This window comes from Anomaloglossus baeobatrachus, chromosome 12 (assembly GCF_048569485.1).
Source record: "Anomaloglossus baeobatrachus isolate aAnoBae1 chromosome 12, aAnoBae1.hap1, whole genome shotgun sequence".
NCBI classification, from domain to species: Eukaryota; Metazoa; Chordata; class Amphibia; order Anura; family Aromobatidae; genus Anomaloglossus; species Anomaloglossus baeobatrachus.
Window position 1 is genome coordinate 87,837,567 of NC_134364.1, and position 22,066 is coordinate 87,859,632.

Sequence of the window (22,066 nt, forward strand, 5' to 3'; positions counted from 1 at the left end):
GTGGCGTCTTCCAGACCGTCCAGATCTCCTGCAGCAGGGACCTCTTTTCCATCAGAACTCACAGGCCCTAAATTTGACGGCCTGGCCGTTGAATCCTGGGTTCTAGCTAAGGCTGGTTTTTCTTCAAGAGTGATACAGACAATGATTAGGGCCAGGAAGCCATCTTCATCAAGAATATACTACCGCACGTGGAAGGTTTTCTTCAGGTGGTGTGAAGAGCATAGTATTTCTTCTCCTCTCGCCTTCTCCCTTCCTTCCCTATTGGCATTCTTGCAGTCAGGCCTAGATGCGGGTCTCTCGCTCGCAACACTAAAGGGCCAGGTATCGGCGTTGTCAATCCTGTTTCAGAAGCCACTGGCCTCTCGTCCACAGGTTAAGACCTTCATCCAGGGAGTGGCCCACCTGTCCCCGCCGTACCGTCGGCCTCTAGAACCGTGGGACCTTAATCTAGTCCTAGGGTCGCTTCAGGGTCCCCCATTCGAGCCCTTGCGGGGTTCTTCCCTTTCTCACCTGTCTTGGAAGGTGGTGTTCCTCGTTGCCATCACTTCTATCCGCAGGACGTCAGAGCTGGCAGCTCTCTCTTGTCGTGCCCCCTTTTTGATTTTTCACCAGGACAAAGCGGTTCTCCGGCCAGATCCCGCCTTTCTCCCAAAGGTGGTCTCCTCGTTCCATCTTAACGAAGAAATCGTCCTTCTGTCCTAGCCCCTCTCACAGCTTGGAGAGGTCCTTGCACACCCTGGACCTGGTGTGCGCCATTAGAATTTATGTCTCCAGAACCGCGCCGTTCCGTAAGTCGGATGGTCTGTTTGTCCTCCCTTCTGGTCCCAAGAGGGGTGAATCGGCATCCAAAGCCACAATTGCCAGATGGATCCGTTCCGCCATATCAGAGGCCTATCGGATTCGGGACAAGTCTCCGCCGCGGGGGGTAAGGGCGCACTCTACCCGTGCAGTGGGAGCCTCTTGGGCGATTAGGCATCAGGCGTCGGCCGACCAGGTCTGCAAGGCCGCCACCTGGTCTAGGCTGCACACCTTTACTAGGTTCTACCAGGTTCACACTCAAGCATCGGCAGATGCTAGTTTTGGGAGAAAGGTCTTGCAGGCAGCAGTTGCACACCTGTAATAGGGTGACAGCATTCAATTATAGTACAAGCCCGCCGAGGGAGGTTGTTGTTTTCTTCCTATCTGCGGGCTTCGGTATTCCCACCCAGGGACTGCTTTTGGACGTCCCATGGTCCTGTGTACCCCAATGAAACGATAGAGAAAGTAGGATTTTTGTGTACTCACCGTAAAATCTCTTTCTCTGAATCTTCATTGGGGGACACAGCACCCACCCTGCTTGGTTTTTTGGTTGTTTAATTGCATTTGCCTGCTATTTTCAGCGGTCTTATGTTCATAGACCTCTTGTTCGCACGGCTGCATTGTTTTAGTTACAACTTGTTTTATGTATGGTGATTCTGGTACTCCTCCTACTGCTTGTGCACCAAACTGATCTGAGCCCGCCTCCGGCTCGGGGTGTATACTGCTAGGGAGGAGCTAACTTTTTATGTTTACTTAGTGTCAGCCTCCTAGTGACAGCAGCATAACCCATGGTCCTGTGTCCCCCAATGAAGACTCAGAGAAAGAGATTTTACGGTGAGTACACAAAAATCCTACTATCTAGTTACAGTAGGGTATATGTTCTTATTATTCTTATTTGGGTTTTCTTTACCATCTTGAACAAGTACAATAGTGTGTAGACTAGTGATCACTGGAAAAAAATCACATTGTTGGGCATTTAAAAGGTTATACTGAAAAAGGAGACTTGCAGTATATAGAAAAAGTCCAGCTCACCCAATGGAGACCGCTAAATATTTGATCGGTGCACGGAAAAGAAAGCAGGATCCCTCTGCAGCAGGACGTAGTGTAGGAAGTTATCCAGCATCCAGATCAGTAGATTGGTTAAAAATCAATTTTCCTTTATTCCAAACTTCATAAAAGCAGAAAATTCTTCATCATAATGAAGAACGCATCACAAGACGTGTAAGGTACCTTACACGTCTTGTGATGTGTCCTTCATCATGATGGAGAATTTTATGCTTTCATGAAGTTTGGAATGAAGGAAAATTGATTTTTAACCAATCTACTGATCTGGATGCTGGATTATTTCCTACACTATGAAAAAGGAGACTTGTAGTTTTGCTCTTTGCGCCTCTAACGACCTATCTACGGCACCTGTACAGCCTGCCGCCATGTACTGCCATATACACTTCACCTTGCTGTGCTGTGATGATAGGATTAGATTCTCATCTCAGCAGACAGTGCGCCCATGATGGGATTAGATACACAGCTCAGCATACACTACCTGATCTAATCGTATCAGGTGTGATGCTATCTGAAGACTTTCTCAGCTGCTAACAAGGCTTACTCCCGTTACACGTAGCAACGTTCCAGCGATCCCGACAACGATACGACCTGGTCGGGATCACTGGTACGTCGCTACATGGTCGCTAGTGAGCTGGCAAAGAGGCAGATCTAATTAACGACGCAGCAACGATACAGCAATCCTTATAACTACCTCGGCGGTTGTTGGGACCCTGTCACACAGCAGCTATTCTGACGACTCAGACCTCGCGTCGCTGAGTTCTGAGTCGCCAACTAGGAAGGTCGTCGTTGTTATGGCGTCAAACACAGCGATGCATGCTGCCCAGCGGAACACCAGCCATCAAAAAATTAACCAGGATGTTCAGATGCGATATCGCCGCGGGAGGGGGGGGGGGGGGGCGCTCGCTGCTATATGTCACACGTATTGGTCGCTGTTGCGTCACAAAACCTGTAACATTTCAGCGATCTCGCTAACGACATGGCTATGTGTAACGGTGGCTTTAGATACAATAGCTGATTAGACATTATCATGCTTTAGATATGCAACAAATATCACACATGTTGGGCTTACATGTACAGCCTAGTAGTAACATTCATGCATGATGGATACAGCACATAAGCAGAGTGTATCACACGACACAATTAGGGTACGTGCCCGCAATCATTGTTCACAACGTTTTGGACGCAGCATACTTCAGCCAAAACACTGCGATATACAGTACAAGCACAGTGGACGGGATTTCTAGAAATCCCATGTCCAGTGTACGTGTACTGCCCACAGCGTAAATACCTGTGGTGCGGCTTTCCAAGCCACAAGCATGTCAATTGTTTGCTGCAGAGTCGCAAGCGTTCCTCGTAGGGAGAACAGAAGAAAGAGACCACAACTGCCCGAACCCGCATCGTGGGCACATGCAGCCGGAGTCTGTTGCAAAGGAGACTGGCGGCCCCGCAGGTCAGGACCCGCCGCGTCCAGGGCACAGCAGGTCCTGATCGTGGGTATGTACCCTTATATAGTCTGGCTGAAATGTATGTATGCTGGCTCTCTTAAGATGATTGCATCCTGTTGGCAGTGTAGCATAGATACTAGTTGCTGTCAGTATCTTTTATGATTTTATATTTGGTGTCTGTAATAGAAATACCATTCAGTTAAATATTATTAAAAAGAGGAAATTAAATCCAGTACTCGGCGTATAGTGCCTGTCATGTCACCTGGTTTAATAGCATTCCCTCTGTTATTACCTGTAAAACTAGAATTGTCTAATGTATCTGTGAATCATGGAAGGAAATAAAAATCATTTTTCAATTTCATTCTGCCACCTTGTAAATAGATTTCTCAGCGTGTCACCCGTGCAAGGTAATGGATCATCATCCAGTCAATTGTACTGCAGAATCCCTCTGACACAAGCCCAACGTGTGTGATACTGTCTGCTGAGCTGTGTATCATCAGATGCTACACATATGCATTGCAATCACATTGTGAAAGATGGCCATATAGCGCCACAGCTTACCTATAGCTTTTCCTGTACTGACCTTTGCTTAATGTAATTTATATTTCCCCAATGGCAATCTTTTAATTTGGTGACAGAAGTCCCCAGTCTGTCTGGTAAATAAGACGAGACTGACTAATACAATCGAGTGAATTGGCATAACTCTTTCCTTTTAAACTCCATTTGACCCCACAACAAAAAAAATCTTACAGAAACCGTGGTTAGCATCATCACATCTAGTACACTGAGTAACTATGTGTAAAAGGCACCACTGAAATTGCACCCTGTGAATCTCAGATACATGGATGGAGTAAATGCAAAACTGATACTTATGTAGGAGATAGAGGATTAAAATCCACAGACATGAACACAAACATATCTCAACCATACTATAATGAAAAATATAACTACTATAATACTGCTTCAATGTACAAGAATATAACTACTACAGTACTGCCTCTATGTACAAGAATATAACTACTATAATACTGCCTCTATGTACAAGAATATAACTACTATAATACTGCCCCTATGTACAAGCATATAACTACTATAATACTGCCCCTATGTACAAGAATATAACTACTATAATAATGCCCCTATGTACAAGAATATAACTACTATAATACTGCCCCTATGTACAAGAATATAACTACTATAATAATGCCCCTATGTACAAGAATATAACTACTATTATACTGCCCCTATGTACAAGAATATAACTACTACAGTACTGCCTCTATGTACAAGAATATAACTACTATAATACTGCCCCTATGTACAAGAATATAACTACTATTATACTGCCCCTATGTACAAGAATATAACTACTACAGTACTGCCTCTATGGACAAGAATATAACTACTATAATACTGCCTCTATGTACAAGAATATAACTACTATAATACTGCCCCTATGTACAAGAATATAACTACTATAATACTGCCCCTATGTACAAGAATATAACTACTATAATATTCCCCCTATGTACAAGAATATAACTACTATAATACTGCCCCTATGTACAAGAATATAACTACTATAATATTCCCCCTATGTACAAGAATATAACTACTATAATATTCCCCCTATGTACAAGAATATAACTACTATAATACTGCTCCTATATACAAGAATATAACTAATAAAATACTGCCCCCTATTTACAAGAATATAACTGCTATAATACTGCTCCCTATATACAAGAATATAACTACTATAATACTGCCCCTATGTACAAGAATATAACTGCTATAATACTGCACCTATGTACAAGAATATAACTACTATAATACTGCCCCTATGTACAAGAATATAACTACTAAAATACTGCCCCCTGTGTACAAAAATATAACTGCTATAATACTGCTCCTATATAGAAGAATATAACTGCTATAATACTGCCCCTATGTACAAGAATATAACTACTATAATACTGCTCCTATGTACAAGAATATAACTACTATAATACTGCTCCTATGTACAAGAATAAATCTACTAAATACTGCTCCCTATGTACAATAATATAATTACTATAATACTGCCCCCTTTGTACAAGAATATAACTACTATAATACTGCCCCCTTTGTACAAGAATATATCTATTGTAATACTGCTCCTATGTACCAGAATATAACTACTATAATACTGGCCCTATGTGCAAGAATATACCGTAACTACTATTATACTGCTCTTGTATACCAGATTTTAACTACTCTAATACTGCCCCCTTTGTACAAGAATATAACTACTATAATACTGCCCCCTATGTACAAGAATGTAACTGCTATAATACTGCCCCCTATGTACAAGAATATAACTGCTATAATACTGCTCCAATGAAGAAGAATATGAGGGGGGGGGGAAGGAAAATGCAATGTTTGCGGATGCTGCCAGGTCCAGAGGAAGAGGTGACAAGGAGTATAGAAAGAGGAATTTTATTGACAATGCAGTTTGAATTTTTTCTAACGGCATCATGTACTGGAGAGGAGATTTCTTTTGAGGATCATCTATCACTACTGTTTTCAAAACCTGCTTATACTGAATGTTCTATTTTCTGGACACCTATAACCTTGTCCTTGAGGTGCGGCCCTGTTCAGACATGTATGCGCCATTTTTATTGCTCAGTAAAGCAAGTTATGAACACGGTAAGTGTATAACTGTGTAAACACACAAATATCCATCAGGTATTCAAGGAGTCAGTCACTCGACTACTCCTCTCTCTCATTTAGTTATTTAGTCTGTTTTTCTTTGAAAACTTCATTTTTTTGTTGACAAATACAAGCTAATGAAAAACTAAAGAAATGTAATAATACAAAAAATATTAGAGGATACAGACATGATCTGTCATAAGGAAAGTCCATTAGAGAGGTGTTTATCAGCGCTGTATCTCGAAATACCAGTATGAAGGGTTAAGACCTGATGAGCGACTATGGAGAATGTGGCAATGTAACAACACAGTGGAGAATTGTTCACATATTTAACCTCACAAGCACAGATAAAATCTATATCAAGCCTCCTTGTATAAGAGATAACATCACGCTACTACCCTGAGTTGTTCATTTGATGAATATCATTTGTGAAGAGTAAATCAACATTGACAGTATAACAGGTTGAAATTACTTTTCTTGGTTATTATCTAAAAGTTAACCACCGACCACTGCATCTATCTCGTTGTTACAGACAATGGCCGCTGCTTCTGTCCCTTTGTTGCAACCACTGGCCATTGCTTCAGCCTCTTTGTTTTTACAGCCACCGACCACTTCTGTCTTGTTGTTACAGCCACCGGCCACTACTTCTGTCTCATTGTCATTACAGCCACCAGTCACTCCATTTGCCTCAAAGTTACAGCCACCGGCCGCTACTTCTGTCTCATTGTCATTACAGCCACCAGTCACTCCATTTGCCTCATTGTTACAGCCACCAGCCACTGCTTTGATATCTTTGTCGTTAAAGCCACAGGCTGCTGCTTCTAGCATATTGTTGAAGCTACCACCCACAGCATCTGCTTCATAGTTGAGATGGCCATCGGCTACTGCTTCTATTATATTGTTATAGCCACTGGCCACTGTGTCTGCCCTGTGGGTACAGCCAATGTTACTGTCTCATTGGTACAGCCACCAGCCACTGATTCTGCCTAGTTGGTACACGCACCGGCCACTTCTTCTGCCTCGTTGTTGTTATTATTATTATTTATTATAGCACCAGTTATTACATGGCACTGTACATGTAAAAAGAGTATACATAATAGGGACAAGTTAAATAATCATGATCAATATAAGGCACAGACTGGTACAGGAGGAGTGAGGACCCTGCCCGCGAGGTCTCACAGCCTAAAAGGGATGGGTGAGGATACAGTAGGTGAGGGTAGAGCTGGTCGTGCTGTGATATAATGAACTGAAGGTTACTGTAGGTTGTAGGCCTGTCGGAAGAGGTGGGTCTTCAGGTTCCTTTTGAAGCTTTCCAAGGTAGGCAAGAGTCTGATGTGTTGGAGCAAAGAGTTCCAGAGTATGGGTGATGCACGGGAGAAATCTTGGACGCGATTGTGGGAGGAGGGGAAATAGAGAAGGAGATCTTGTGAGGATATGAGGTTACGTGCAGATATGAACTGGGAGGAGACAGATTATGGATGGCTTTGTATGTCATGGTTGGGGTTTTGAACTGGATTAATTGAGCAATGGGAAGCCTATGAAGGATTGACAGAAAGGAGAGGTTGGTGGGTAGCGGGGCGAGAGGTGGATTAGTCGGGTAGCAGAGTTTAGAATAGATTGTAGAGGTGCAAGAGTGTTAGACGTTAGGCCACAGAACAGGGGGTTGCAATAGTCAAGGTAGGAGAGCACAGGACTTTGGAGAGAAAGCAGCTATCAACTTTAATGGATAGGTCTCTTGGTGGATTTGATGAGGAGGAAAGATAATGAATTCTCTTATGTCCTTGTTAAGTTTTAGAAATTGAGCAAAAAAAAGGATGAAATAGCGGACAGACATGTGAGATTCTGGTTAGTAAAGAGGTGATGTCAGGTCCAGAGAGGTATCGTATCATCAGCGTAGAGGTGATACTGAAAGGCATGGGACTCTATGAGCTGTCCCAGGCCAAAGGTATAGATAGAGAACAGCAGGGGTCCAAGAACTGAACCTTGGAGGGCACCGACAGATAGGGGGCGAGATGAGGAAGTGATGTGAGAGAGGGAGACGCTGAAAGTTCGGTCGGTTAGGTATGAGGAGATCCAAGATAGGGCCAAGTCTGTGATGACCAGAGATGCGAAAATCTGTAGTAGAAGGGAATGGTCCACTGTGTCAAAGGCAGAGGACAAGTTCAGAAGGAGGAGGACAGAGTAGTGTCGTTGGTACAGCCATCGGCCACTGTGTCTGCCTCGTTGGTACAGCCACTGGCCGCTTCTTCTGCTTCGTTGATACAGACTCCGGCAACTGCGTTTTCCTCACTGTTGTTAGAGCCACCAGCCACTGGCTAAGGAGGATGCAAAGTAAGGATTTTTTCCAATGCATTGTTGCGATATTATTATTCAGTAATGTCCTGATATCTTAACTACCTTATATAATTAGTATTTTCTATCTTGTAATAAAATTACTCTGCTACTGGAAAATTTCTGACTTTCATTGCCTCCATTTTCTCTGCAATTATAAATATAACCTCTTTAATTCAAAGAGCCATAAGCTTCTAACCCCCGAAACTAATAAGAGCATTGAATTCTTGGAAATCCTGAAAAATACTGCTGAACCATGTATCTAATCTTATCATGTGTGAGATACTACTTGCCAACTTACTGTAAAGGTACCTTCACACATAACGACTTACCTGCAATCCCAAAAACGATGCGATCTGATAGGGATCGCAGATAAGTCGCTGGGAGGTCGCAGGTGAGATGTCACACAGTGAGATCTTACCAGCGATGCAGAACAATACAGATCGCAGTAGCGACCTGTATAGCGATCTCAGCAGTCACTGTGACCCACCAAAACGATGACTCAGCTGCGATCTCGCTAGCGATCTCGTTATGTGTGACATTACCTTTAGGGTGGGTGCACATGTTCAGAATTTGCAGTGTTTATGACGCAGCATATTTTTGCTGCTTCCAAAACGCTGTTTTGTACAGTACAAATATAGTGGATGGTAATTATAGAAATCCCATGTCCACTTTGCTTCTTTTCTTTGTAGCATAAACTGATACGTGGCACAGCTTCCCGAGGTGCTGCATGTCATTTTATGCTATTGAGACACGAGTGTTAACGTAACATATGATAAACTGACTGTTGCATGCTTGGCTAAAGCCCTCCATTAGATGGCTTTTGAGCTGATCATTTGGCTGGCAGTTATCTTTCCTGACTCCTTCATGCACAGGAGCGCTCTCACTGTTGCTTGTCCCACCATATACTGTATCTATATAAAGTCACACATTGCAGGGAGATTCTTTTACTGGGTTTCTAGCAAGCTCTAGATTTCAGTGGGCCTTGCCAGATTCTTTATGTCCGTGTCAGGGACCCCTAATGCCAGAGTGTGGGAATAAGATGACTTCCCAGTCGCCCGAAGCTCAGGAGAATCACAGAACTAAAAGGCAGATGTTCATGAATGGCAGAACATAGCATCAGTAATACAAAAGAAAGATAGAAAAGCGCTTGTCTAGTATAAGCAGATACAGTGGCATATAAATGTTTGGGAACCCCTGGTCAAAATTACTGTAATTGTGAACAGTTAAGCAAGTTGAAGATGAAATTATCTCTAAAAGGCATAAAGATTACACCTAATATTTTTATGTTAGGCAAAAATATATATTCATCTTTTAGATTTTAAAATTACAAAACACAAAATGGGCCAATGTACAGGTTTGAGCGCCCTTGGAGATTTGTGTCCTCAGTTAGCTTTGGCCAAGGTTTCAGACCTTAATTAGTCTGTTAGCATTAGGGCTTGTTCATTATAATCATTAGAAAAGGACAAGCAATGTAAATTTCACAGCTTTAAAAAAAAAAAACAACACAAAACAGCCCCATCTAACTTTGTGCCAAAAACAGCAACCATGGATTTTTTGAAGCAGCTGCCTAGCACTCTGAAAATTAAAATGGTGGAGGCACACAAAGCAGGAGAGTATTTTTAAGTTGCCCTTTCCTCAGTTCAAAATGTACTTAAGAAATGGCAGTTACTAGGAACAGTGGAGGTCAAGATACGTTCTGAAAGACCAAGCAAAATGTATGTGAGAGCAGCTCGTAGTTGAATAGAGGATGGCTTTTATAAATGGATAATGATCCTAGTCACACACAAAATCCACAATAGACGACCTCAAAGGCGCAAACTGAAAATTTTTACAATGGTCTCACAGTCCCCTTATCTGAATATTATTGAAGATCTGTGGCTAGACCTCAAGAGAGCAGAGCATGGAAGACGAGCCAGGAATCTCACAGAACTGGAAGACATCTCAAAGGAAGAGCAGTGCATGCAAGACGAGCCAGGAATCTCACAGAACTGGAAGACTTTTCCAAGGAAGAGTGGATGAAAACCCCTCAAACAAGAACTGAAAAACTCTTGGCTGCTACAAAAGGCATTTACAAGCTGTGATACTTGCCAAAGGGGCTGCTACTAGGTACTAACCATGCAGGGAGCCCAAACTTTGCATTGGGCCATTTCTCCTTTTTTGTTAATTTTAAAATGTAAACGATAAAAATATTTTGTTCCCCTAAAGAACAAAAGAAATGTGTCATCTTAAACGTATGCCTTTTGGAGATCTTTTAATCTTCAACTTGCTTAACAATTTAACCAGGGCTGCCTAAACTTTTACATGCCACTGTATATTGAGGTGTATAGAAACAAGACTATTGATCTACATTACATTTATTGCTGGAGGTTTATATAGATTAAGTGAGGAAAGAAAAGATTGTGAAAGTGCTGTTCAAAAATAATATATGCAGTAAATGTCCATTAACCTGGCACTCTATGGAACCAAGTCCGTATTTTTTGTCACACAGCAAATTAAAGACTCTGCATTACGTCTTAACATGTAATTAAAAAGCTTGTAACATGCGCTTGTTATTCAGTGACATCCATCATTAACAGGACCCGTCTACACTGAATCTTGTGTGTAATGGATGCCACAAGGTGCACATTTCCATTATTCCAGGAGCCTTCTGGATATTTTGTGATAGTTGGCATGTTTGCATTAAAAATATGCTGCCAATGCAGTAACACTTAAATCCCCCATGCCAGTAAGTGACCTACCTCCACTTATTGTCCAATTTACATTTTTACTGCTCTTTCTGCATAGCTGCACTTGCTCGATAGATTTCTGTTGACAGATGCACTGAAGATTATGGGTCTGTAATGACTGTTTCCCATGCTTTGACCGTATATTTCCCATTCGTTATTGTCATTTTGCAGGGAGTGTCATGGAGATGCCAAAGCTCTGGATGGAACCAGTTTTCATATATACATAACTCCATTATCACATACCCTGATCATAACCTTCTTCCGCCTATCTGTTCTCCATCTGGATTCAGCAGATCGGGTCCTGGTCTGGAAAACATTTGGTTAATTCTCAGGTTTATGCTTCAATGCAAACTATGAGCATCAGTGCACATGACAGATTTGTCACATGTATACAAATGATGGTAAGTACATACGGTAGATAGGAAGTCAGATTAACTCTGACACTTTCTATATATTATCAGCATTAACATAATCAATTGTTCTAAAAAGTTACCATTGTGGAGCAAGACAATCGTAGAGCAAGGCAGTCCAGATATGCCTCATTATGTGCTGTCACAACTGTAACATGCACCTGAGAAATGGAGTCCGGTGATCTCACAGCTGTATTATATCCCTTATATTGGGAAAGTAGCACTCTCACAACTGCAATAGATGTTATACTGTACTGTTTTGGTGAAAGTTTAATTTCTCCATAGATTGTTAGGTGAAAGATTATAAAGTACACTTGGACGTTGTGAAGAGTAAATATCATTTTAATCATCATTTTCATAAAAGTTGCATTCCCTTGCAATTATAATAGTACAACCTCCATTTTCATTAGTCTATGGTGTCACGGCAAGAGTGGGCACATGTAATTATGTACATATATTTATATGATATAATTCATACACATACTGTATTCATACTTTAGTACACAGAGGCAATTCACAGTTAAGAGCTGTAACATTATATAGAATACTCAGCATCTAAACAGTAACTGGACAATACAAGCAATACCAATGACTAATACTGAGAATATCCTCCATATCCTACATAAGAGTGCTCTCAGTGAGATCAGGCCAAGATTTATTAACTTTTCACCTTTCACAAGGTAATGTCTTGTTACACCAGCCATAAAATCACAGTCAGCATTCCACAGACCTGTTCATGTTATTTATGGCAAGTTCCGTCTTCCCCTTTCATGAGCAGGAAAAACACTGGGAAACATGTCTCCAATATAGAAAATCAGTAATTCAACCCGTTTTTTTTAAAGTGTAAATTATATATTTTTACAATTTTGGGATATTTTGTAGTCTGGGTGCAGTAATTTTGATTAGTGGAGATTCCAGTTCTAAAATTATCACTGATTGCTCAAACGAAGGGACCAGCTCATTTTTCAGTGGGCTCACACTGGAGTACCAGCTCAATTAACCTTTAACTTTTTTGAAAGCAAATTTGCTTGGGGTCCCATGAACCACAGACAACTGTCTGTGGTTCATGGGACCCCAAGCAAATTTGCTTTCAAAATATTTCCGCAAATATGGAAGGTAGGTAACTGTTTTGGTAGCTTCCAAACTTGGAAGCCTTTCCTTTCTCAGTGCATTGTGAGACGGGGCTTCGACTACACATGCCAAAGCGAGGTGCTGCTACTAAGGCCTCACTCACATAAGCATATGAATCGGATGAGTGCAATGTGAGAAAATTTTGCATTGCACTTTGACCAATGTTAGTCAATGAGGCAGAGTAGATCTGCAGTTTTTTTTGTTTTTTTTTCTCTTGCCGAATCGACATGAGGAAAATTGTAGTATGTTGCAATAGGCAATGGATCTCTGCTCACTCGCATCCATAAATGTCTATGGGTGCGTGTGAAACATCTGAGTGCACTCTAGATGTCTTTAGTCCAATATACGCAGACAAGCAATGGAGTAGATGAAAATATGAATCTTCTCCGCACTTGTGCTGAGAATCGGAGGTCAGTAGAATGACAGCTCACGTTCGCAGCAGAGTTTGACCCGAGTGTCAGTAGCATATTGCATCGGATGCTAGACGCTCATCTGACCCCCACCCAATAGTGTTAGTATTTTGGTGTGACAAACTGAAGGCTAATAGTCTGTGGGTCCCTACATCTTTGTGTGTGCATGAGCATTTCTCTCCTTTGGTTTCAGCGATCAGTCAGTATCTCAGAAACCAAACCATCACTGATCCACAGGCTACAACATATCACAAATTTTTGAAAAGTTTATTCTCACATTAAATATTTCTGTACATGGAATTGATGAGTGACAGTATTTATTACAGCTAACATGAGGAATGTCACCAAGTTTTTTTTAAAACCCTGCTTGGCAAATGTGTCTTATCACGCAAGTCTGCAATAGGTGTGTGACAACCTCAGGAACTGTAACAATGGTCTTTTTTTGTCATCACCCAGCATTCTCAGAAGCAAATATAATTTGTGGTCTTTTCAGACAAGCAAATAATCGCTGTATGAGCATTCATATTAGCTTAATATCCCTGAGGAACAAGCAAATCACTCAATTGCTATGATTTTTTTTAACCAGCAGAAAAATCTTTATCAGCAGCACATCGTCCAGTGTAAAAGATGTGGTATGCTGCCGATAATCTGATATTCTACCAGCGCTCATTCTGAAATGTTTGATGGTTGTCTATAGGGGCCATGATCTGAACATAATTTATAGCAGATAGGCAGAAAGCTATGTGTTCTCAATTTTGGCCTCTGCTTGATACTTGAGAATACTGGATGAATCGAGACAAGTTTTGTGAAAATTCGAGACTAAAACAATTGAAATGATTGTGAAAATTCAGAAGTTAAATAAATAGGCAACTGTGCCAAAGAGGTGATTAAAACGTTTTGACAAGCCATTGTGTATTGTCAGTATCTACTACTGATCGAGTTGCAAACTGTAAAAAAAAAAAATACATTCTGTCAGATATTCCTCTAATCTTAAAACAGTTCAGATTATTCATAATGTCGACCTTGAGCTTCTTTATTAATGCTATTGGGAAGGAAACTGGATTAGGACACTGCACTTAATGCACACGGCATTGTTCAAGGACATCAAAACTAAAAATAAAGCGCAGTATAAATACAAAAGTGAATAAAAACTAAATCAAAGCTGACACCGATCCTGTACAGCCCAGTAGTGCCTGTAGTTTGTTTTCTTGTTACAAATCTATTTTCTTTTATTTAAACATCTTTGTATTAAATTTTAACCGAATTTCTTTTACAATCTGCTTTTATACAAAGAACATTCCATTGATGACATTATAATCAAAACAGTCCCGCCCACCCCTCCCCCCGCACAAATCTATTTTCTAATATAAAGCTTCAGACTTAAAGGGAACCTGTCAGGTCCAATATGCACCCAGAAACACGAGCAGTTCTGGGTGCATATTGCTAACTGTCCCTGTATACACTAGCATAGATGAAGAGATCTTTAGAAAAATTATTTCTAAAGATCTTTTATCTTTTGCTAATGAGCGCAGGGACTAGTCATAAGGGTATTATATTCCCCGACTAGTCCGCTCACAGGGGCGTACTAACATGCTATTCAATGCAGCGTCACCAGCGTTTGCTGTGACCGCGCTTCTGAATGCCGAGCACTTTTGGTCATGTACTGTATGAAGCCGGGTGTACGCTTCAGAGAGGTCTACTGCGCATGATCTGAATGATCTGAAGTTCCGGGCATTTAGAACCGCAGTCACAAAGAACACAGGTACGCACGTCACTACTGATGATGCTGAATTGAATAGCATGGGCGTCCTAACATGCTAACAGGGCGGACTAGTCGAGGGATATAACACCCTTGAGACTAGTCATGCGCTCATTAGCATAAGATAAAAGATCTTTAGAAATACTTTTTCTAAAGATCCCTCTATGCTAGTGTATACAGGGATGGTTAGGCAAGGCTTAGCAATATGAAAAAATAAGGAATAACGTTTGGAACACCATTCTAAGTCTGAACTGGGTGCAAAAACCTAAAAAACCTAAAAAACCTAAAAAACATCACTATGGGGAGATAAGGTATGCACACCAGTGACTATGTAAGGGGAATACATGAAATAGCAGAAACTGCTGTGTGAATACTGACTTGAAAAATCCAATAGCTATATGTAAGAGTGAAAATGTGAAAAATGGAATCTGCATTACTGCCATGAACATATGAATCAAGAGAAATTTAGCTACTGAATTGATCAATGCAATAGAGCCCCAACACTACGCCAAAGTATTTCTTTACGTTGGGGTCCCTAGCTTGTGTGTGTCCTCTCATGCAGTTAAAAAACTTACCGTGTATGGGAAGCTGAGACCCAGGCTATATATGCGTATGATATGGATTGGCAATAGGTGTGGTTGGGGAGGGTTCACAAATGAAAAACTACTAACAAATAAGGAATAACGTTTGGAACACCATTCTAAGTCTGAACTGGGTGCGAAAACCTAAAAAACATCACTATGGGGAGATAAGGTATGCACACCAGTGACTATGTAAGGGGAATACATGGAATAGCAGAAACTGCTGTGTGAATACTGACTTGAAAAATCCAATAGCTATATGTAAGAGTGAAAATGTGAAAAATGGAATCTGCATTACTGCCATGAACATATGAATCAAGAGAAATTTAGCTACTGAATTGATCAATGCAATAGAGCCCCAACACTACGCCAAAGTATTTCTCTATGTTGTGGTCCCTAGCTTGTGTGTGTCCTCTCATGCTGTTAAAAAACTTACCGTGTATGGGAAGCTGAGACCCAGGCTATTTATGCGTATGATATGCTATGGCAATAGGTGTGGTTGGGGAGGGTTCACAAATGAAAAACTACTAACAAATAAGGAATAACGTTTGGAACACCATTCTAATGGGTTTTTGCACCCAGTTCAGACTTAGAATGGTGTTCCAAACGTTATTCCTTATTTGTTAGTAGTTTTTCGTTTGTGAACCCTCCCCAACCACACCTATTGCCAATCCATATCATACGCATAAATAGCCTGGGTCTCAGCTTCCCATACACGGTAAGTTTTTTAACTGCATGAGAGGACACACACAAGCTAGGGACCCCAACGTAGAGAAATACTTTGGCGTAGTGTTGGGGCTCTATTGCATTGATCAATTCAGTAGCTATATTTCTCTTGATTCATATGTTCATGGCAGTAATGCAGATTCCATTTTTCCCATTTTCACTCTTACATATAGCTATTGGATTTTTCAAGTCAGTATTCACACAGCAGTTTCTGCTATTTCATGTATTCCCCTTACATAGTCACTGGTGTGCATACCTTATCTCCCTATAGGCTTAGCAATATGCACCCAGAGCTGCTCGTGGTTCTGTGTGCATATTGCACCTGACAGATTCCCTTTAATCTTATAATACCAGTGATGTGAAAACTTATTGAAATAGGGCAAAAAATGTTAGTTACATCAGCCACTTTTGCAGGACCTACGCAAATGACGGATCTCCTCTAACAACGCTATTGATGTACGACCACCTTATGATTATCCAGAGTTACCAATATATAAACAGTGCAACTGCTGTCAACAATACACAATAAACATATTACACTGTATATCAAGAATTCACAAAAACACTTTGTACAACACATGGCACAGAGCACAAGACCAAAAAGTTGCACCACTTAACAGGTAATCTTAACAAGTCTAATAACCGTGTCATCAGTATGTGCCAGAAGCAATAGAAGTCATTAATTGAAGATCATGCAGTGAAAATTGCCGGCTTCAAGACCATATCGATTAATAAGATGCTTGTGAGTTGTGAAGATGAAACACTAATTTGCCCCCTTGGGAAAAGATAACTGAAGTCTATATAAGATCCATTGTTACTGGATATTTTTTCTTGAACCCATCGATGACAAATTGTAACAACTGACCAAAAGTTTAAGTCGTACAACATTTGTACGAGACGATTTGTCCATTATTTCAATCTTTCATTATTTAACGATGCATATAACATTTTACCACGGAGTCTGTGATTAACACAAACTCCATTCCCCCCATTTGTTCCAACACTGTTTTCTTTCCCGGCTGCTCGAGATCGATAACCAGCAATCTGTATCGTTCAAGGTTTATGCACGGATAAACCGTTTTGCGGAGCACTGCCTAGGCTATACAGGACCACAGCAACCAGCTCAATTAAACATTAAGGGACATTCAATGATCTTTGTTTACTAAAAATGAGATCCTGTTCTGGATCATTAGGTAAATTAGCTGGTATTGACGTGTTTCAGTGCGGATTACTGCTCAGGAGCCATTGACACACTTGGAAGTGTCTTGCAGTATCAGAGACGAAACAGAATTAATTGTGGCCACGGTACCAACATCTATGTTGTTCACAGAGAGGTAACTGAAAGCAGGCACTCGCCATAATCTGCTTTTGCCACTGACAAACACTTCTTGTTGATTCTTAATAAGTGTGAGTAGAAAGCCATTTACCTGCAGGTTATAGGTCAGTAATCTAGTCTATTGAGGTCTCCTGTCGACTACAGTCTCAATTTTGTTGCCTGTGATCTTCAGTCACTTCTGGAAGTAAGGTTATGGTGGACATGGAAGCTACAGGGTAGTCCTTACTCACAGTTTGAGGAAAGCTGGATGTCCGATACAAGGGCACTGATGTTTCCTGATCTGGATTTCTTTGTTTGCGCTTGCTAGTGGGCAAGTAAGAAGCAACCATACTCGTGATCTGCCAGAACAAAGCTTTAAGTGATTTTCGAAACTCTTTCCTCATGAGGCAGTAGATGACCGGATTGAGGCAACTGTTACTGTGTGCAAGGCATAGGGTGATTGGGAAGACATAGGTATGGAAGTAGTAATATGCCTCACTCCAATGTACCACTTCATACTTCATGAGGATCCCCCAGAAGATGCCAGCGTGGTTGGGAAACCAGCAAACAAAGAAGACGATTATCACCAGTTGGATGGAATTGGTTATCCTGCTTTGCCGGTGTTGGTTGTTGGAATTGACTTTATGTTGTCTCAAGAAGTTCAAGAGCATGATGTAAGAAGCAGATATCACTACCAGTGGAATGACAAAGGCAATGATGACCCTCTGAAGATGGTATGTAGCCAGCCACTTGTTTCCAGGAAATTTGAGAAGACAAAGCTCATCCCCAAGAACTTTATTGGTACTGGAAAAAATGGTAGTTGGAATGGTGGCAACCAAAGCTAAAATCCAAAGAGAAAAGCTTATCCATTTTGCAACATAGGTGGACACCCGACATCTTAGACTTAGTGCTGAAGCCACCGACCAATATCTAGTTACAGCCATGGCAGTCAGTAGAAAAACATTGTTGTAAACATTGAGGACAGTCATTGTCAGGATGATTTTACACATTGGATGTCCAAACGGCCAGCTGGAATCCATGATGGCATCCACAGCCCAGAAGGGTAATGTAAAAGCAAATTGAAAATCGCTGAAAGCCAGGCAAAAGACAAAGACGTCTATGGCAGTGAGACCAGTGACTCTCTTCGCTCTGATTAGGTACATCACAAAGAAGTTACCCAGTAATCCCACCACACAGACCAAAAAGTAGATAGTAGAGATGAGAATTCGGAAACTCACCAGCCCATAGGTGGGTATGGTGGCATCATCGTCTATGCTCAGACCTGCATTCTCTTCAGATGTGTTCCCAGCCAAGGACAAAGTTGAGTTGAAATCCATGACATCCAACTTTGGCAATTGCTATATCTTTTTAGTAGAAACAGTCATTGGAGCATGTTAGGAAATCCACAGTGTGCCCAGAGACACAGATCTGATCGGTCGAGGGTTCAAAATCTCTTTTCAAATCTTGATGTGCCACCACCAGTATGATTTGTGGTTAATCCCTAGTTCCTCATCTACTCAGGGGTCATTATCGTGTTTCTTCTGTGCTTTGGGTCTGCCTCACCCTAGTGCTGGACTCGCACACAACTAGACTGTGACAGAGCACATACAGTGTGACAATATCAGCTACTTGCTCCTGACTTGTCTATCAGTGCTGGGGGCTGTTCTCTACAAGAGGCTGGGCTATAACCCAACGCTACACTTGCTCAGATAGAACAAGCTTTCTGATAATGAAGAAGAACCAACGGGGTGAGATCTTAAGATGTGGCTGCGAGAAGTCAGTGTACAAAATGAAAAATAAAGTATTTTATGACCCACCTTATAAAGTCTATGCGATAAACACTAATCGAATAGAGACATTTCCCTGTAAGATTTGTATAGTGGTCACTGATGACTTAACTATAGCATTGCCACTGTAAATGTAAACTTATTAGGAGACATATACAAAATAACTATACTCAAATAAATTAACATGGGTTTGAAAAACTTTCTAAATTTGAGACAAGGAGTAAATTTATTAGACACACCGCTTTTTAGTGTAGAACTGTTGGTGAAAGGAGCTGTGGAATTTTCTGCAGATCTGTAGAGGTCAGTGGTGTAATAATCTGCAAGATATATCACTGTCAGAAGGCAGAGGAATGATATTCTACAGAAAGGGTTAAGCATGTCCTGTGTCCGGCTATATACATTAGGGGGTTATTACTTTTGTCTAGTATGATTAGTCAGTGCTAATCAGGGCTCTTAGTTACTGAGCCAGGGCCATCGACTATAACTCCCACCATGTCTATATATATATCCTCCACCACCCTGCACAGTATATAGGTGTCATCGAAGTCGTTCACTTGCAATTTACTCCATATTACAGTGAGCAGTTAGGATTTGCTGGAATTAGATTATTGTTTTCACAAACACATAACTTTTATGACTCATCGATATTTATTCTGTCTTTAGTTCTTTCCTGCCTTCCCCCTTCTCTGCTGGCAGGTGCCATACACCATCTATAGTTCTACGTGTGGAACATTGCTGTGCATATATTGAGGCAGGATTAATTGCCTCTATGTAATGACCATTTTCTCCTTCCGTAAGTCACGATAATGGCTCTGGACAGAGCTAAGGAGCCCCCGTTCGCTCCTGAAAGAAAGTCTTGAGACCTGGAGTTTATTTTAACCTTTTAAGTACCAGGCTAGTTTTCTGTAAAAAATGTACGATGATAAGTTCTCTGCTTGATGTCACTGAGTGATACTGAGGCTAAATCCTGCCCTAACCTAATATTAGACTAGATAATCTTCTGTGATTTAGGGTTCCCAAACACTTTAGACAGCTCTCAGCCTGGTCAGCTATTTCTTCTGACTCCAACATACAGGAGCACGCTTGATTAGGCTCCCTTCACACATGTGCTTAACAAACACACGTGGCACCATTCGTTTTGACCATCTGTGTGTACGTGTTTGTTATCCGTGTGCCAATGTGGCGCCCCTGACCTGGTCAGGCACCACTGAGTACTGCACCCATGCCGGGTCAGTACAACACAGGTAATCCTAGAGGCTGACTAGAGTGTGGACACACAGACACAAAGTAACCAGGAACACACACAGCTTAGAGGGGACCCCTGGGCAGACCCAGGGAGGGGGCGTAGCCCTCGCATCCCAGCTAGTGGTGGGTGTGGGACCGTAGACAGTTCAGTTGGCCTGCCAAACCTGCTGGTAAGGGGACTTTATGCGCCTCACCAACCACACAGAGTCCGCAGCTACAGCAGCAATGAGGGGGCCCATAAGGAGGATTGAGCCAGGAGCCATCTTACCTTGGTCCACGCTGCCTGCAAACGGGCCAGAAAGGGGAGAATGGCAGTTGCGACTTTCCTGGGTGATTCCAGCAATACTACAAGTAGGAGTCACCCCAAACAAGAAGGGCAAGGAAGGCGAGTCAGCAATCACCCCTACATCAGCCGAAGGGATACCTGGTTCCACCTGGTTCATCATAGCATCGGCCGGGTGGACTCACAGATACCATCTGAAAGTGAGTAAAAACCCTGAAAGACATTGCTGCTTGTGTTCTTCTGCGATCTGTTGTACTACACACTTACACTGGGCCCTGGGGCCAGCCTCACTCTCGGGAGGCTACAACATCTGTCTGCATTTACCATCAGCCCAGGCGCTCCCTAAACTGCAGTGGCGGTCACCCCCTGACCGCAATTACTAAGAGTCGCGTCATGATTCCCATAGAAGTTAACCTGACTAACCTGTGGCCAGAAGATTCCCATCACGTGGAGTCCCTGAAGATCCTGAGGCGGCCTGAAGGTAATGCGGGGCACCACATTCTGGCGTAACGAACAGGATAAGGACTAGACCTGTTAAGACAGGTGCCTTGGCGGTCCGTTTGAAAAATATGAAGCGCCGCCATGTTGCCACCGAAGAAAGCGCGCCAAGAAACAACAGCAGCCCGCGCAAGAAGAAGTAACCACCCGCTCTGACCTCGAGAGCGATGGGGCGGATCTGTCCCGAGACGGCGGGAAGTGACTAGGCTGCAAGGAGAAACGAAGCTCAGGAGATGCAGAGAAGATTGGTGAGCAGCAACGACGCAGGGAGAATCGCGTCCGCACGCAGTGACCCAGAACCAGACTCCGCTGCCTGGTGGGACTGGGAGCTTGCTCAGTTCTGTGACCGGTTGCAAGACAGAGTTATGCAGCAAGTAATGGAGGGACGTACCAAGCTCCGGGAGATAGCTGCAGCGGTTCGGGCCTACGAGAGGTGGACCGCGTGACAAGTGTCACATCAGGCAGCGACCACCCAGACCCCGATGCTGATGCCTTTGGGTGAGTCCCATGTTGCCCATGCCCGCTCGGTTACGCTGACCCCGCCGGCGCAGTTACCGGAGGCGATGCCTGCAGCGGTGCCCGCTGAAGTCCATGCTGCGATGCCTGCTGTGATCCCCGCTGAGACCCATGCTGCAACGCCCGGCCAGACCAGACTAGGCCGCAGCAGTGTCCCGCCCGGCCAGACCAGGCCGCAGCCACGCCACGTCCGGCCAGCCCTGACCAGGCCGCAGCCACGCCCGGCCAGACCAGACCAGGCCGCAATGCCGTCTACCCCAGCCTGCACAGCAGAAGCAGACACCGCGCCCCAGCCACCAACCAAGGAACCAGGTCCTGCGTCCCCGCCGGGAGAAGACCCAGTGTT

The 22,066-nt window shown here is 42.6% G+C and overlaps 2 protein-coding genes across 2 annotated transcripts in view; one reads left to right on the forward strand and one right to left on the reverse strand.

Moving 5' to 3' along the window:
- The first annotated feature begins 11,439 nt into the window (after positions 1–11,439).
- ANKRD35 (ankyrin repeat domain 35) overlaps positions 11,440–22,066 on the forward strand; it is a 173,892-nt gene continuing 163,265 nt past the window's right edge. The window contains exon 1 of the mRNA XM_075329580.1: positions 11,440–11,460. Within this exon, the coding sequence (XP_075185695.1) occupies positions 11,455–11,460 (6 nt within the window). The 5' untranslated portion in view covers positions 11,440–11,454. The remainder of the gene's footprint in view (positions 11,461–22,066) is intronic.
- Positions 17,070–18,728, reverse strand: RXFP4 (relaxin family peptide/INSL5 receptor 4). The gene has a single exon (XM_075330219.1). The coding sequence runs from the start codon at positions 18,726–18,728 to the stop codon at positions 17,559–17,561; it is 1,170 nt and encodes a 389-aa protein (XP_075186334.1). The 3' UTR covers positions 17,070–17,558.

Excerpts from the sequence above, each read along its gene's own strand:
- RXFP4 (XM_075330219.1), bottom strand. The coding sequence starts at position 18,728 with ATGGATTTCAACTCAACTTTGTCCTTGGCTGGGAACACATCTGAAGAG.